General features: G+C 44.9%; 1 protein-coding gene across 1 annotated transcript; it reads left to right on the plus strand.

The window, feature by feature from the left end:
* Nucleotides 1–16487, plus strand: LOC140214268 (lysosomal protective protein-like). The gene is made up of 11 exons (XM_072285629.1): nucleotides 1–66; nucleotides 2339–2510; nucleotides 3543–3705; nucleotides 4669–4914; nucleotides 6108–6199; nucleotides 7912–8014; nucleotides 8859–9050; nucleotides 10358–10479; nucleotides 12976–13135; nucleotides 14380–14472; nucleotides 16348–16487. The coding sequence occupies exons 2-11, from the start codon at nucleotides 2341–2343 to the stop codon at nucleotides 16426–16428; spliced, it is 1422 nt and encodes a 473-aa protein (XP_072141730.1). The 5' UTR covers nucleotides 1–66; nucleotides 2339–2340; the 3' UTR covers nucleotides 16429–16487.
* The last annotated feature ends 1706 nt before the right edge of the window (nucleotides 16488–18193 follow it).

Genomic DNA, 18193 nt, shown 5'->3' on the forward strand with positions numbered 1-18193 from the left:
GAAACATCGGTGGAGGAGCGCCGGCCTCGGCACAGTTGCAGCGCATCGCGGGAAACCAGGAGTTGAGTAAGTGCCTGTTTTCTTCGTCTGAACGTTCTTTCAGAGTCACTCTGAATTTGTGTATTTTTTTCTGGAAACATGGTGAAAATTTTACACTACAAGTAGTGCCTGTCGTATAAGTATTTAAAAGGACACTGAAGAGAAAGTTATGCTTGAGTTTACGCTGTCAATTACAATTCTACAATGCAAAAGAAAACACTCAAAACATTGAGTAGAAGCTCGACAAGGTACAAAAGAGGCAAAAAGCAAAGACAAGTGGCGACGCTGTGTTTAAGTTTCCGCATCAGCTCTCTGTGACGTCACAGATTTGGACGCACACCTGCTCTGGCGTAGTTAACTGTCTATCTGACACTATAGAGTGTACTATATTATAACTTAGGACAGAGACTGCATGTAGTAAGTATTACGCACTTCAAGGCAGAATTTAAGGCTCCGTATCTCGAGAGTAGCGCTAGACTTACTATTTGTGCTAAGCAAACCAGATGACTTCATTACTCCGCTGCTTAAATTTTGCAACTGCTATATGCGTATTGAGTCAATCATAATGAAAAGTAAATGACTATTTTCTTAATTAGCTACTTAGACACTGCGTTTTGACGCGCACGTCCATCTATCTCTTCCTTAAATACACTTAGAAAGGCGAACAACGCCATGTAAAAAAAAGTTAATATAAAGAGTGGTACATATGACGGATGCTGCAAATACGAATACCAGCTTGCTCGCGTCCAGCAATTTCGGACATGGCCCATGCATTCGACTATTACCCGCCGTGGTTGCTCAGTGGCTATGGTGTTAGGCTGCTGAGCACGAGGTCGCGGGATCGAATCCCGGCCACGGCGGCCGCATTTCGATGGGGGCGAAATGCGAAAACACCCGTGTACTTAGATTTAGGCGCACGTTAAAGAACCCCAGGTGGTCGAAATTTCCGGAGTCCCCCACTACGGCGTGCCTCATAATCAGAAAGTGGTTTTGGCACGTAAAACCCCATAATTAATTAAATTAATTCGACTATTTACGGCAATTTGTCGTAGCAACGTTGCTCCAATATAACACTGTTTTCGCCACGATTGACACAGTGCTGCAACACAGCAGGGAAGTTAGGAATAAGTGTCGCAAGTACGCATGTCAATAGAAGACCGTACCCTCTCGACGTTTCTGACTGCATGGGGGCTGCAATCCAGGAAGTCTTCTGAACTATCAATTTTAAAAGTGATGTCCATTGAGTTACGCTGATACACTACGGTGAAGTTCGACAGATGGCTGCGGTGGCAATGTCTGAAATTCCTAGGTACGAAGGCTGCGGAAATATTCGGCTGTTTTCTGAGGCCCTACGGTTTCTGAGTTCTTGACGCCGATTGCACAGAGCATGCTTGTGCAACTCAGAGGCAAAAAAGGTGAACAATTGTAGTCATTCTTTTCTTGCCGAAATATCAATCCTACCTGCAAATGTCAAAGTCCATAGAATATGGCAAAGTTATGATGTTTAAGACTTTTTTAGCTAATAACGGCGAAGGTGAAATAATCGCAGCGTCACTTTCAAAACACTTTACGTGGGGCCTAAAACAACGCCTAAAAGATGCGACAAACAAACGTAACCTCAAGGAGGAAAACATCGTTGGCTTCAGACGGATCCGGTACTGAGAGACTTACTGAATCGCAGCGTGCTGCTGTAACACGCGTGGAAGCTAGCAAAAGTTCACGAAAAGCAACACCATATGGGCCACAACAACCACATAAATTTGTTAATTAGCGTTGATGGCTTTGTAACATGTCAATTATTTTCCGCCACAGCATTTCTGTCTCGGGCATTCTTTGCAATGGAAATGGCTGTTACACGAAGCCTTGGAATAAGAAGTGTTTAAGTGCCACAGGAGGGGAAACTTGGATACACGGAGACAGGACCAACAATAAATAAATCTTGCTTTTTCGAAGCATGGTATATATCATCAGTCGTCTGTAACTATACTCCGTGCACCGAATAAACAATGTTTAGCGAGCGCTTGCAATGTCTTAATCTCCACCTTTATTTTTATTTTTTGTTTCAATAACATGAATCGTGGAAAAGTACAGCGCAGAGAATCCAGCTTCGCAGAATCGTACGATTCGGCATCACTTCTTAAACATGCATTATATATAATTTGTGGTTGGGGTTCATAGTTTACCCATAGTGTTTGGTCGCGGTTGAGCGTGAATAGAAAGGTAGTTATATTAACGTATTGGTTTTATGTTTTTCTTTTTGCCATGCCCCCCACCCCCCCACCCTTTTTTTTTTTTGCAGCAATGGGAGTCTGGGCGCTGGCTTGCGCTGCCTTGGCAACAGCCTTAGTGGCGTACTCGCAAGGACCGCCTGAAGACGAAATTCTTTTCCTTCCGGGTCTGGCTGAGCAACCTAACTTCAAGCACTACTCGGGATTTTTGAATGCGGGAGCAACGAGAAAAATGTTCTACTGGTAAGAGCTGATAAAAACAAAACGAGCACGCATGTCTGGGCGTGGCGCAAACTTGACAAGCGTAACCGTGAAAATTTAAAAATTCCTTAGGCAAAACATTTTCTTATCGATGCTTGAAAAGGCAGTGCACGAAAGGGTATGTTTAACCATTTCGAATTGTTTGGAACATTCAAACGTAGAAACAGCGTGAAAAGGAATCCGTTTAAGAACGAACGTTTCCGTACAACGCTGCGAAATTGCGTAGAATGCCTAGAAGGATACGTTATTGCACAATTTATCTGAACTAGCTAGCTCTCTCGCAACAAAGACAATACTTCTTGCGCAAACAACAAATATTATACGAGCCACTGGCACATAAGCAAAAGCATCAAATTAAGTCAAGCCTTTCGATACACTTGTCACAAAAAGTATAACAGAACCCTAATTTTGTTTGGCCTAAAGATGTTCGCCTGAAAATGGCATTGTTCTAAGCTCAAGGCACCTAGCTCCAATCAAGGCTGTTTCCTGGTGCTAGAATTCGGTGCCCATGCACTGCGACAGAAGTGTTCGCAGAGGTAAAAACGAAATAAAAAAGACTCCAGATGGTAAAAATTAAACGTGTGCTCTCCACTTCCTCGTCTATCATAGACCACGTAATCTTTGGAAAAGATCAACCCCAATGAAAGAAGATCACGCAGTTCAAACGCACCGTGGGAATCGGTGTAAGCAAAAGTAAGCTCTTGTCAAACCGGCAAGGCAAAACGATGCAGATCGAGAAGAGATGCGCAGAGATGACTTCGTCGATGAACGCGACACAGTTTCACCACCGACCATGGCATCCAAGACGTCAGACTCCACAAAACTCTCGTCTGTGAGCACCTGCATTTTATGCGAGAATCGGCGCAAGTACGCGCTTTCGAGCGCTCGCGCTCTCTGGCGCCGTTATACTCGCGAGCGCTTTTTTCAATGTGTACACCTTCGAAAACTGGCGCAGCGCTTCGTCACTGCAATGAGAAGGTAACCCGCGACAAAGCCTCACTCACATTTTTTAAGGTTCGTGGCGAGCCAAGGGACGCCCGAGAAGGACCCGCTCCTGCTGTGGCTGGACGCCGGTCCGGGATGCAGCGCCATGGTCAGCATGTTCAAAGAACACGGCCCGTTTCGTGTCGCCCATGGAGGAAAAAGTCTCGTCGCGAACGCGTACAGCTGGAACAAGGTGAGGCAAGTTAGCAGCGGAGCCCCGTCGCCTAATTTCGTAATGGTTCATGCAGGCGTTCGTTTCTACAGAATCATTGTTGCTATTTTAAAAGGGCTTGAGGAGGCAGAGGCGGAGCTCGGAGGTGAAAGATATTCATAAGTTTTACTTCAGCTACAACCAGTGCGACTAAAACAGAGTACTCAAACTAATTATAAAGTTACGCTAAATGGGCCGATGAGCCTTCTTCATTAAAGAATATTTCACATTGATTAAGGGGTGAAAGTATGGGGCGCACCCACAACGTTACTCGAAACTTACGAAAGCTCCTGGTCATTTTCTTAATGATTACGCTTCGAAAGGAATAAACGAAGAATGGACGGAGAAAGAAAATTGCACAATTTCTGAATGTAAAACAATTCTAAATAAATCTTTATGTGAGAAAATGAATGTGGAATATGTCACCTCACCAAATGATTTTATCGACACCGTAATTCGGGCTCAAAATTGAAAGGAAAAGACCACAGTTAGTTCCATCTCTCCGCGAATTGAGATCTTGCTCTGCGAAAAAAAAAAAAAACCCAGAAATTGTTCCTAAGTTTCAGTTGACCATGCTTCGGCGTAAGCCCAGACTCTACCTTAAATAATGAGCTCTAATCACTCCATCTCCCGTCTTGAAATATAAGGAATCGTCTGTTTAGGTAACCTCTGAAGCAATCTGGGAGGAATGTGCAGCATTTGCAAGAAAATCACCCCCAAGAAGTCATCAGTGAACTAAATGCACATTAATATTAGTCAGGTATTCAGCGGGAAGCGTAAAATTTTCCACTTGACTTGTCGTGCAGTATGAGCCCCAGTACAACTTACGAAATGGTGGCGAGCAGCGAAAGGAGAGATATGCGCCTGCAGCTTACTACGGTAACTTTGTATATGTTGAAAGTCACATGCCCCCTGGAGTGTAACCAAAACTTGCATTCTTCGCAGCTTGCCAACGTGCTGTATTTGGAGGCGCCCGCATCTGTCGGCTTCTCCTACGACCTCGCGGCCAACTATACAAGCAACGATGACTCCACTGTTGACGACATACAAAGGGCCCTGGAAGATTTCTTCAATAAGTTCGGCAGCTTGAAGGCGAACGATTTCTACCTCTCTGGCAAGGGAAGCGCTGCCACCTACGTCGCCATGTTGGCATCCCGCCTGCTCAAAGATCCCAAGGGAATCAAGCTGAAGGCATTTCCTCCTCCACTCTTTCATACTGTCGACAGAAAGAAAAAAAAAACCCTTTTATTTATTTCCACTTTCGAAACCCTCTATATACAATTTCTATCTGATACACTCCTCAGACATGCAAGCACCGGTTCTTGTTACAGGATAGGTTATATGTGTTTTGCGATGTTGGGAGTGGTCGATGTAGGTGCTGCCTATCGTAACATTGCTGCAGAGGTATTCCAAGTAATTACCGGCGGACAGCGTACATTTACTGCTATCCTTAAGATACGAGTGCTATAAACTGATCTGATTGGTTTTACTTGAAAGTGGAGAACAGCGAAGTATACTTATGAAACACACGTCACATTTAAGGAAGCGGCACGCGTCAGCGCATAATCCGTTATCCACCATCGGCCCCACCGACGGACCACGTACCGCGTCCGCATGGGAAATTTCGTCTGCTGCATGCACTGCTCTCTTTCGAGCCTTTCTCCCCGTTTGCGTCCGTTTCGCAATGGTGGACGTCGCAGAAAAGCATGCGCGTGTCAAGTTATCCTTTCTCGGGCAAAACGTTGCTTATATGAAAGGGCTTGTTTTAAATACCTGCCACAAGGTCACATAGCCTGCCAGCTGCATAGTCTGCATAGTGCGTTCGCGCCGCCCAAGCAGCGGTGCGACCGCACTTAGACAAAAAAAGAAAAAGAAAATGCTCCAATCTCTCATCCCATTTCTGGACGGAAGTGATACGTGCTTCCACCCCACGCGGCGTAGATCGTGCGTCACTTCCCGGCAAACAAATTGCTCGAAAACGTTACCTTACCTCAGCCTTTTTACTTCCGGTATTTTGCACCTTGTGATTTCTGATCCACAAGGCTGAAACAAGGTGTGATAAAAGAGAAATCGACGCTACCACTGAGGGTTTCATCAGTTTGCAAAAGCTGCTGAATGGTTGTGAACAAAAAAAAAAATATGAAGCGGCAAGACAATACATTGAGTTCTCCGAAAGTGTACTTTGAAGGTGATTTTTTCAATGTTGGAATTGGTATGCGAATTTAAAAAGAAGAAATGAACAACGGCTCCTCCCTCATATAGGTTCCTCTGCGCTGTTCGTCGCATCCATTGTTTCATTAGGACCCATTCATTTATTGTGAAGTAGCCGCACACTGCACATGTACCATATAGTATCGAGATGCTCATTTGCATCTTTTTTTCAGGGATACGCTATCGGAAACGGGGCGCTTGACTTTCGCTCTAATGGGAACTCTCTCATCCTATTCGGACAGTACCACGGCATACTGGACACACAGTGAGTAGTCCCCCCAACGTTTGAAAAAAGAAATTATGGGGCTTCACGTGCCACAACCACTTTCTGATTATGAGGCACGCCGTAGTGGAGGACTCCGGAAATTTCGACCACCTGGGGTTCTTTAACGTGCACCTAAATCTAAGTACACGGGTGTTTTAGCATTCCGCCCCCATCGAAATGCGGCCGCCGTGGCCGGGATTCGATCCCGCGACCTCGTGCTCAGCAGCCTAACATCATAGCCACTGAGCAACCACGGCGGGTCCCCCAAAGTTTGGGAACCCTCATTTCTCACTCTGACAACTTTCTCAGAGTGCATAGTAAATGCGACAAATATACCCACGCGCCGTAGTTATTTTCGTAAACATTGGGAAACCTCATATGCCTGTTTCCTGTCTTTTGTGTGCGTGTGTGTGTCGTACATGAATGGTCTCTGTCAGTTCTTCTGCGTCTGTCCGGTTTCAATTGCGGCGGCCTTTCTTGCACCTTCTCTTCAATATCCCAAATACTTGTCGACTTTCTCAGCTCTCTTACAGGGATACATTTGACTCGTACATTCGAGCACTCTAGTGCACTCACGTGGTTGCGGTGTACATTCGGCTAGTAAAAAAATAGAGTGCATGGAAATAATTCGGCTGTTTCTTCGAAAGCACCGCGCTTCACGTAATCGCACGAGGAGGCACTTTCATCTTCGAAATGGGAGCACCACCGACACGCGGCAGAACATCTCGATCACGTGGCTCCTCCGATTGCTCGCAGGAGAAGCTGGTTTCCACTGGATTCCACTGGTTTTCGTAAGGATTAATTTCAACCAACTAGGCGTTTTCGTACATGGGAGCTTCTACGGATGTAGATTGTCGCGTTCCTAGAGCCTGCTCAAATGAGCTCCACGAATGAAGATAGAATACAGGGCTCGTCTTAAGTCAGAATTTCTTGCTCTAGGTTCTATTCGCTTATGAACCCCCGCAGTAAGTGGTTGATACTGATTTTATCGAATAGCTGGCGTCGTGGCAGACAATGACAAGGGGGGAGGGGGGGGTGGAGAATGAATGGAAAATTGGAAGCATGCTTACATAGTAGGCCCAAGGATATGTTTTCAGTAACGCAATGTCAGATACGATTAGCGCTCTGAATGGTTTTCTTTAGCAGGTTGTAACCCCCTCGAAAAATATGACAGCAGGTTGCTTTCAAGAGGCCTTAGTGGGCTGATGTGTTCAGTGAGGCGGCTACATGTTCGACGGGAAAGCTATCCCTTACAGAGGTACATGTCGGGCTCGAAACCCCACACTACGGGTTGCTTAGAAATAAATTGCATGTTTCCCCTCGTAGTTCTCACGAAATAGAGAGACAGAGAGTTTGTTTATAGTAAATTGAAGAGGGTTGCCTTGGAGCACGCCTAGCATGCTGTCCTAACTGAAAAAAATGATCAAAAGGATGATGCACACAACGCCTGCGACACTTAATACGCCCCTAACACGCGCGCACAGAATTAACGCATCTCTTTGAGACCAGCGTCTCGGAGAAATGTTAAAAGCAGATGTGTAGCGCGGGGCGCTCAGGCGGCATTAGTCTATGGTCACGACTGTACACATGTAGCGTATTGGAAATGTCAAATCAGTGCCTCACTTATGCAGCTATATTTTACCTGAGATGATATACGAAAGTATGAACATCTTAAGGGACGTTCTTTTGTAACCTGCTTCGCTGCGTGACAGGTTGTGGAGCCAGCTGATGTCTTCGTGCTGCAATGGCAGCGCCTCTGAAGAAACGTGCAGCTTCGTCGAGCCGCCTTTCATATCTGTGGATTGCGCCACTGCAGTACGTGTATAGATTCTTTATTTTTTCAGTAGACGTAGTGTTCTACAGCGTAGAGCTCGGCGTCGAAAGTCCGCAGTTGCGCATGCGTGGATGCAGTTGTGCCGGTGTTATGACCATTTTGGGAGCACGTATCAGCACGTGGAGATGGTGCCATCAAAAGCTTCCTTCTTGTAAGCATGTTTCACAAATAGCGCCACTTATAGTCCTCCTATATCGAGAAAATGAAGCGCAGGCACCAAGAATATTATATTCAGGTGCTGTGTCTACAAATTTCAGTTCGTCAAACTGACGATGTTTGAAATGTCGCATAATCCGGAAGCACTTCTGAATGGACCCGTGCGGCGATATTTACTAAAATGAGTGAGACAGTTTTGAGGAAGTAGTTATAAGATAGAAGTATGGTTGCTGCCTTCGGTAGCATGTGTTCAAGTGCTGGGTTAACATTCTTCGTTCTACCCCACAGAATTTTCTGTGTAATACAAATTTCCTGCAAATTCATGAACTTTTATTATAATGCACGGTAAACATTCAAAATTGTACATAATGCCTGATGTATTCAGGCCGAGACTCCTCACTTGTAGGCTCAGGAAAAGGAACCAAACATTCAAAATTTCTAATGCATTCTTCTGCTGTGTACATTTAGTAATTCTAATTGCTTCTTGCTTTTTCGAGGGACGTCGCCTGGCACTTGAACACACATACATAATTTATCATGACGTATGTAGAAATTTCAAAGTATTGCATGCCAGGATGAATGAATCAAGCACAGGGAATTAAATGACTTCACCGCTTAACGGAAATCAAGCTGGTCAGGCTCACTATGTAAGCTTCCTCTCTTGCTCAGGTGGAGGTCGCAGCACACTTGATCATAGAGAGGGGCCTCAACAGTTACGACCTTTACGACACATGCGTCGGGTTTCATCCTAACCTTGACAGCGGGTTGAGCGTCGAACGTAAAAAGCGAGACTTGAGGATGATTACGCCACATCACAGGGCTCGGCAGCTCATGCTGCGAAGCCTCAACGTGAATGAAACGGTGAGTGACGCTGTTCTGAATCAATAACTGAAACCTGAGAGTCTTAGTCCACGGCGGATCGGAGTGGACCAATGTGCGCTGCTGTTCGTTTGCAGACGACAAATTCGTAAGCGGTCGAAACGTGGGCTAATGTCATGCTCGATTAACTGAGATTATTGGCCAGAAGTTATTTTGGATTTAAATTTGGATTTATTTCTCCTGTTTATTATAACAGAACGGAAGCAGAAGCTAAAGGCCATGTGGCCTGACAAAGGCTTCTGCTTGATCCATGCGTTCGCTGAGTTGCGGGTGCATGTGAGTTGCAATCGGAGCTTTCTTGCAGCAGAAGAATCCTTCAGAAAGGTTGCCACTTGTATCAGTCTTCCTCCTTGCGGGCTTTAATGACGTAGTCATTGGTTTAATTCATGAGCAACAAACATTTGACAACTTCAATGCGTGATTTTTTGTATTTCTTACGAGTATAATAGTAACACTATTCCATTCTTACTCAAAATTCAGAATATTCGCGCGTCTGTACTTTTTAGCATTTGTGTAGTGATTGCTAGGTCAACTGTGACGTTCGTCGCCTTGAGCAGTGCATTCTAAAGGAAGGTGTCAGGGATGCTCTGCTTTCAATAATCAGTTACATAAAGCATATGGAACAAGAGTCGTGACATATACGAGCCACTACGGTTACCTGGCTGCCCCGCAGCTAAATATGTCAGGACATGACCGTTCGTTAGCCATAAGCAATGCGCCTATATAGCAGCGCCGCAGCTCAATTTGACTCATACGACGTCGAAATACTGTAGGCACTCGTACAACATACTGCAACGTGACTAGCTACAGAGTTTAGTCAAATTGTTTCTCACCGTATCATACTGCACGCTACGGGATCCCTTCAAAAGGTATGTACACTTAGAAGAGCGCATAACCTGTTTAGTTTAGTGCAGATAATTGGAATGTTTGACGTACGTTGATCATGGACTGACAGCATCTTTCAGTGCCCAGAGTATAATCTGTTTGGTGAAAACTTGGTAACATCGTGACAACAACCAGTAGTCTTTATTCGCAGTGCACGGAACTCTGATCATTGCCGTATCGACAGGTGTCACGAGGACGAAGGTATGTTTAGAAGATTTACAATTTTCTAGAAGTTACGAGAATCATGCGCAACTTGATGTCATCTTGAATGCCACTGCTTCGCGTAACTCTCTGCCGATCGGGGCTGGGTTTCTTTCCCTGTGAAGGGACCGTTCACCCTTGCTAAAATAAATCCAGCAAAGAAAGCTCCAAGTAAATTATTCTATATCGTCTTTCCTCGTCAGGCAAACCTCAACTCAAACCCACCATGTGTTACTTTCGACGACGTGGCCACCTATCTCAATCAACCTCAGGTGCGGAAAGCTTTGCATAACACAGATTCACCGATGCTCTGGACACCGTGCAGGTGAGTTCTCCCATTCGTGTTTCCTTCTAAAACATTACGTCAAATTATACTTCAACGTCGAGCCTAACATTCGTGCCTCGCGGTTCCTGTTGGACCCATCTATGTCCCGTGCATTGTCATGGCGGCTTAAAGCTTTCTGCATAGTGCAAAGCGAGGCCGGTATGCACAGAAGGAAAGCGCTATCAGGAATAAGCTGTAATAAGGAAAGGGAGTAAAAATAATTATTTAGAAACTACGCATGTCTTGCACACTGTGGGACTCGGTCTAAGAGAAGCTGTGTTCAGCCGGCAAGACAAAACGGCGAATTTCGACAATATATGCGAAGCGGACTTCGGCGACAAACGGCCCCCGCGAACATAGACAAAGGCTATGGAGAAAGAGGTTCCTATACCGTGAAACGCGACACAGCCTCACCACCAGCAACAACATCTGAACCTTCGGGCACCACAAAGGTCTCGAACACAGCACGTGCGCTTTAAAGTGGGAGCCAGTAACCCATTATTTCATGGATGCCACTTCAGCCTGATTGAGTAGAGGTGGGGGGGCGGGGGGAGGAGTCACAAGGTAAGTAAATGCGCCGGACTAGTCAGTTTTCACTAGCGAAGACCACCAGTGACTTCAGCACTGCTTTGCGTGGGGTTGATACGTCAGCCGGGTGGTTGTAATCGTCGTCGCTAGTGACGGTGATCGCAGTGGTCGCATTGGAAATGCGTGCATAGATTAGGTTGGCTGGTTAATGAGCATGATGGTCGAAGACTACGTGATCGCCTGTCGGTCCGATGACGTCATGCAGGTGGGACAGTGTGTAGCGAAAGGCTGACCGCTCTCGCGCGGTACATCTGCGCTTAAGCTTTGATGACGATGGACATAACTGCGCGATATCTCTAGCACGTCAAGAGCAAGGACAAAACCGGCTTGCGCCTGCTGCAGCAGTTCATGGCCCTTGCGGGACAATCCTTGGTGCAGCGAGTTCGCGTTTGGAGGTTGAAGACGGGCAAGCTCGCATCGATGGAAGCTAGCATCGAGCGTCCGTTCGTTCTCATGGTCACGGCAGAGCTCAGAGTAATGAATGGCACCTCGGAGGGTTTAAAAGGCCGTAGGCTGGGCGGCAACATCGGCAGCACGGCGTCATGTTGGTTCCAGCGCATACTTTGTCGGCAATCTCATGGACTCGAACTCCTATGTGACTAGGCATCCAGCTGACTGCAATGACAACGCCTCTTTTGAGGACCAATTTGCACGGATTCTTCAGGCGATTAATTGTCGAATATGCGTAGTGGCGGAAGCGACAGGCACGTACAGTGACTTGAGAGTCGGCATCTATGTCTCTGCGACACGGGGACTTCTCGGTGTTGGCACTGATGTCGGCCCTCAAAGATCTAGATGGAGTTGGTGGGATATTATTATGCGTGCAATTGAGGCCGCATGCTTCTCAGATCACACAAACGGGAGAAGCAGCCAAAGAAAGCTATTCACTTCAACGAAGCAGCGTCGCACTGGAAGCCATATCTGAGCTGCTGTGAGGACATAAAGGAAGCGTTTGTTGTTTCACTGTGTAATTACGTGAAGAATAGAGCCGGCCGCCAGCACATCTGTCGGAGTAGTACTCGTATGTATAAACCAACTCGTTATATGTCTACTGTTCTGTGTTGAGCTATTCGACCAGACAGCAGAAGCAGCCACCGTCAGCAAGGTTATGGAGGCTTCGCTAAGAAAAATACAGCAGACTTCTGCTACCTTGCAGAATCAGGACCTAATTTCCAGCGAAACGGTTTCCTTCGAGCAATTGCAATAATAATATCAGTAGCCGGTAATTAAGTTTCATACTTTACATCATTGCGCCTGTATGAGTTCTCCGTTTAAAATTTTGACCGCGTGAAACGCTTCCGAGCGTTACATATGTTGCATTTGGTCTCGCTCCGTGCTGCATCAAATGCCTTGTCAATTGTCTCATATATATATATATATATATATATATATATATATATATATATAGCCATATTTACTACCCCCGTAGGCGTACCGGCATCTAAGGAGGCAGTATAAATTTAAAACGTCTCATTCCTTTATGTTAGCGAAGCTTTTTATCTCTTCTTTCATGGTGCTTGGCACATCTTCCTGGTCGGTTTCTCGCCTAGTAAAATCAGCCAATTCCAGAGGCAATTCAATGCGCCGTCGTGTGGGCCACGTGGCGGGGTCTCCGCGTCTGGCCGGGCAGGCACATAAGTAACCTGCCGTAAAAGGTATACCAGAAGATGAACAGTTTAATGCAAGTATTTAATTCATCGCTACACAAAAGCCTCGCCTCACATCGAGCCTGGCTTGCGCTTTCCATCTGCTTATAATTTTTTTGTTGCACAATCCTATGCCTCGCATATTAACGAAACTTGCTTCGCCTTAGTGTTACGTTGCGATACAATATAAAAAAGTTTGTCTTGGAGAATGGATGTTTTGAATTTCTGAGCGTTGTTCCTTTTTCTTTTTTTCTCTCTGAAGCGACCGTCTACTTTACGCCACACAGTACATCACACTGCGAGACGTCGTCAAAGAGCTTGTAGACTCGAGACAATTGAAGTCGTTGTTCTACAACGGAGACACGGACTTGACTTGCAATGTTGTCGGCAACCAAATTTTCGTCGATAGCCTTGGTTACGAGGTGAGAACTGTTTACTCGTTTCTCTTTATGCGTGAATTTTTTTAGACACGATTTTGAGATCGTAGAGGACAACAATACTAATTTTATTCTGAGCAGCAGAGCAACTGCGACGGAGAGGCGATGATGCAGGTATCGATCCCCTGAACCGGAATAATTTTTTTTTCTACAACTGTCCTGTTCTATATTTGAGCAATACGCATGTGCTTCGTGATACTCGTGAGAGGGGTGAGAATATTTTGTTTCAAAGAACTTTCCTACGGCGAATGGTAAACGGGTTCGTCCTCATTGCCTAACTTATATGAACATTCAAAAGAAAATGAACTATTGCTTATAGCGATCCTTAAGTGCAAGGTACTTTATGCCTTCAGAGCATTCTCAGATGTTAACTCGACAGGCGAAAGCGACATGGCGAACTTTACAGCGATAGACCGGACAGAACCTCAATTCCCTGTCGTTGTGTAAAATACTAATGCTCATTTATGAACGGAGCTTCAACGGTATTACTAAGGGATGTCCCCGAATGCTTTCTCACCGCGGAGGGTCACGTGTTCGTCGACTTTACCAAACACTTGGAACTCTGAGATAACTCTCACAGAAACACGGGTGAGCTTGCGCTGGCAATGCATGGTTTCCCTCACTTGTAGTTACAGCCGGCATCTATCAGGCAGGAACATTCGCTAGGCAACAAGTATATGCAGGATGACATTACTCTGTGTTTTCTTTTTTTGTGCTGGATTTTGTGTATATATGGGAGTCAAATTTATGTGTCAGTGTCGGTTATGTGACATCTGTTTTTTTTTAACAAGCGTCCGTACTGTTTTTATGGCGCTTGATGTAATTCTCTGAATTTACTGTGAAGACTGAGCGTGTTTCATTTGTTTATGGGACACGAGTTTAGGGTTATAAGTGCGTGTGACACATTCATATGATATTACTGTAGGTTGGAGCAGGCTTTTACGTGACTTTTCTATCTTTATGGCCTTCATTAGACGTATATATGATTGAAAAGCCCTCACCTGCGCTATTTAAAGGCACCAACGCACCCTAAATAGCCACGATTTCCGGAAATAAAGCTGCAGTGTTCGTTGTTGAACGAAAACGCGGCATCTGCTGGTAATCGCAGGTATACGCTGTTGCGAAAAGTTTTTTTCTTCTCTTGACTTACAGTTAAAACATCTTGCAGCTGAGCAACCCATAATAGTTTCCTGTTTTGAATCAATACCTTCTCGAACCCTCATCTTCAGGTTCTTTCCGAATACAAGCCTTGGAAACTTGGTGACCAGGTAGCCGGGTATTATCAGACATACGAAAGAAACGTCACCTTTGTGACGATCAAGGTAAGCTGGCGTGCCTACGCTTCATTATCTATGCTGTTCAAGGTGAGTTCAGAAGGGATCAGTGCATCACAATAATATACACATAGTATGTTATTAAGTACATAAGATAGTACATAACATATTAAGTACATAACATAGTACATAACATACATAGTGAGATTTAGTTCGAGTGCTCCTATCTAAATACAGGTAAAAGGAGAATTCATTTTTCTCGGCAACCGCTGCACCAAATTTGACAAGGTTTGTTTGCATATAAAAGAAAACCTTGAAATGTAGTGACTGTTGGTTTCGTATTTCAGATTTACGTCGTCAATTTGTTATTAAAGATATGCAAAAATCGAAAATTTTCAAAATACGAAACTATCAAATTTACAACTCTGTAACTCAGCAACGAAAGTTGAAAATATAATCGCGTTAATTGCATCTAATAGTACATGTAGAGCGGGCAAAATTGATATGTTACAGATTAATCTCAAAAGATTTATTAATATGGAAATGCAGCTTTTGCAGAACCCTTGTAAACAACATAACAAATTCACGTAAGATATAAAATGACGCATCAAATTTGTCCGCTTTCAATTATCTAATGTATTCCGTTTACAGAACCGCGATATCTGTTCTTGATGCAGAGCTATGAATTTGTAAACATCGTGCTTCTATTTTTTTTAAATCGTCGAACATATGAAAATTCTTTTACCAGAATTCACGTCCTAAATCGAAATTCCGCTTCAAACAGTCACTAGGATTTGTCTTTCTCTGTCGAATGCAACAAATTTCATTAAAATAGGTCGAGGGGTTATTTTAGGAAAACGTTTCCGAGTTTTACATGTATTTGAATAGGCCGCGTCGGAGTTGGGCCCGATCTAAAGCTTCCTCTAAGCGAAGTGCTTCACTACTACGAGCTCCAACTATCATCCTGCCCTCACAGAAAAACAAATTGTCAGTAGCCAGATCTTGGCAACCAGGGGTTAATCCCCGTTACTCGCAGCCTGTGCGGGGGCCGATGCCACGACTGTATGTACAACAGACGATAACCAGCAGTTTAAAGTTTGGGGACCTGCAGCCACTCCCACTTTCTTTTTGTAATTACAGTAAACGTTCGTTGGCGGGTTGATGTGAAGAATCGCAAAGCGTCAAGGCGTACGCTGCACTCTGTGGTCCTGCGCGGAGCTTCGCTTCGTGCTTTAGGGTAAGCGGAGTCTGGTGTCACTGAACATCGTGTAATTCGCTCAAAAAAGGCATGCACTGCGATTCAGGTTCCCGTAACCTTCCAACAAAGCGACATTCGTATAAAAAAACTTTAGTGCGACGACGATTTGCTGTACAGTTTCATTCCTTGGGAAGGCATTCGATATCCCTTTATAACTCTAGAAATTCGAGACAATATTGCGCTGCAATCGTACGTGTGGAGGTCATCCAAAGCAAGTAGCCATATATCGCCGGCATACCCATTCGCCCCGCAATGGCGATATTTCGATCACTTGTAAATAAAGTCTAACAGCTTGAACTGCGACCTATATGGTAATTTAAATGAAAACGTATAATAAGTAGGTCTTATGGAAAAATTGGAGTAGTGGCTCAAATGCATTGGCCAGACCAGTTCCAAGATTGGCGGCATTGAGAAATCTCTCTGGTGTAGTCCTAGTTGATGGACAGAGCCGCCACCAAAACGTGAGTATCTGCTGTGAACAACAGGGTAGAACACGTAAGACAGAAACTTATAGCGCTATATCATCACTGTAGGGTGTTCGAAGAGCGTCAGTGGAAGGCTTTTTGTGTTATTGTCATCGACCCCCAGTGCTGAGAAAGCGGGCACGTTACATAAGCATGCCGGGAAGAGGGACACCTTAAGGTGTTCGCATTTCTTTTTTACAGGGGGCCGGCCACCTCGCTGCACAAACCAAGGCGGAGGAAGCGCTTCACGTTATTTCAAGACTACTCAAGGGCGATGTATAAAGAAGTAAACTGTATACGCGAATTACTAGGTTCAGAAATAAAAAAAAATTGCAATACAATGACATGCTCTCAACATAGTTTGCACCCTTAATGGTGCTGGCTTGTGTCATGGCTAATAACCTTAGTTTTAAAGTTATAAAGATATGTTGTACATGACTTTCAATCTCGACATACAACCAGGGCGCGGAAACTTCCTATACCTACCTCCCTTGGGACATTTGGCCCCATGCCGATACGCGGCGGCAGCGCCGCTTCCACTACTGGCGGTTGCCGGATATGCAACTGGAAATAATTCACAAACAAAACAAAGCATCCATGACGTCACTGATGAGGTTAGAGGGTAGTGGAGGTGGGTGGGACGCCGCGAGGAGGAGGCTTGTCGCGAAGCCCTACCTTCCCACTTCGCATGCAAGCGGGCTGTGTCGTGTTCTCTTGCCGGTCTGCTGGCCGCGCGGTGGCATTGGCCACATTACATTATGGGGTTTTACGTGCCAAAACCACTTTCTGATTATGAGGCACGCCGTAGTGGAGGACTCCGGAAATTTCGACCACCTGGGGTTCTTTAACGTGCACCTAAATCTAAGTACATGGGTGTTTTCGCATTTCGCCCCCATCGAAATGCGGCCACCGTGGCCGGGATTCGATCCCGCGACCTCGTGCTCAGCAGCCCAACACATAGCCACTGAGCAACCACGGCGGGTGACATTGGCCAGATCGCGGAGCAGAACCCGCTCAGGTGTGCTGCGTTTACGAAGCGCTTTTTTTTTCTGCCGCGTTCCACTTGGAGTCTTCCATTCATATCTTTTAAGCGCTGGGGCAGCGATCGTACACACCAGTGCGAAGCAATTATAAAGAAAAATATTTCATAGAAAACCGTCGTTAACTACCGATATTCGCAGGTAACATATTACATTTCGTCATTTTATGACAGTAGTCGCTTTGAAATTCCTAACTTGTGCTTAACTTTCGGGCTGCAGTTCAACTAGTCCACAGATATTGTGGGGGGTAGTATAAAGAAAATAGCTTCCTGGCACCATCAATCGTTAATTTTTTTCGAGTGTTGTGAAGTGGATAAACTAAAGCTGGTCTATTTCTCAGTCAGCTAAACTCAACACAAGTAAAGTTGAACGTTCTTGTTTTTAGTCACACCATCCCGTACCAGAAAAAGACTGACTTCCACGAAGTGCGAAAGCGTCAATCCGCAGGAGCAATTTTCATTTACAACTGAAATTTGTGCATAATGAGCAAACATAGATTCCAGAAGATGCAAACCAATGCGAAAATTAACCGTCACGGGCTGATGACACGGAACTTGACTATCACGTATGTTATGATGGCGACACATATTGTGGCTTACAGAAAGAAGGTAGAGTACTATACATCTATTTCATTGACATGATGAGAAGTAAGGACCCACAGAATTTTAAGCTGACTACATGCATCTGCAAGAACAGGAAGTAGCCAAAAATTGCTCTCATTATTTGAACTACATGCCGAATGAGGGAGCATATTTCTATAGCGCTTACAACACATATAATCTGCCTGTCGTCATAATTTGCATCATATTCATACATACAGAATAGCACGGCGAGTATTAGGACACTGTTTCGACACAACAGCAACACACGGAACCAACAATTAACATAAAATATCTTAATAGCACTCCTCATCGCAAGGCGAACTACCAGTTCACACTTAATTAGCATTAAATATTCTATACTTGTATTACTGGTATTATTAAATGCATTTTCGCCGGCAAAAAAAA

This window comes from Dermacentor andersoni, chromosome 11 (genome assembly GCF_023375885.2).
Source record: "Dermacentor andersoni chromosome 11, qqDerAnde1_hic_scaffold, whole genome shotgun sequence".
Lineage (NCBI taxonomy): Eukaryota > Metazoa > Arthropoda > Arachnida > Ixodida > Ixodidae > Dermacentor > Dermacentor andersoni.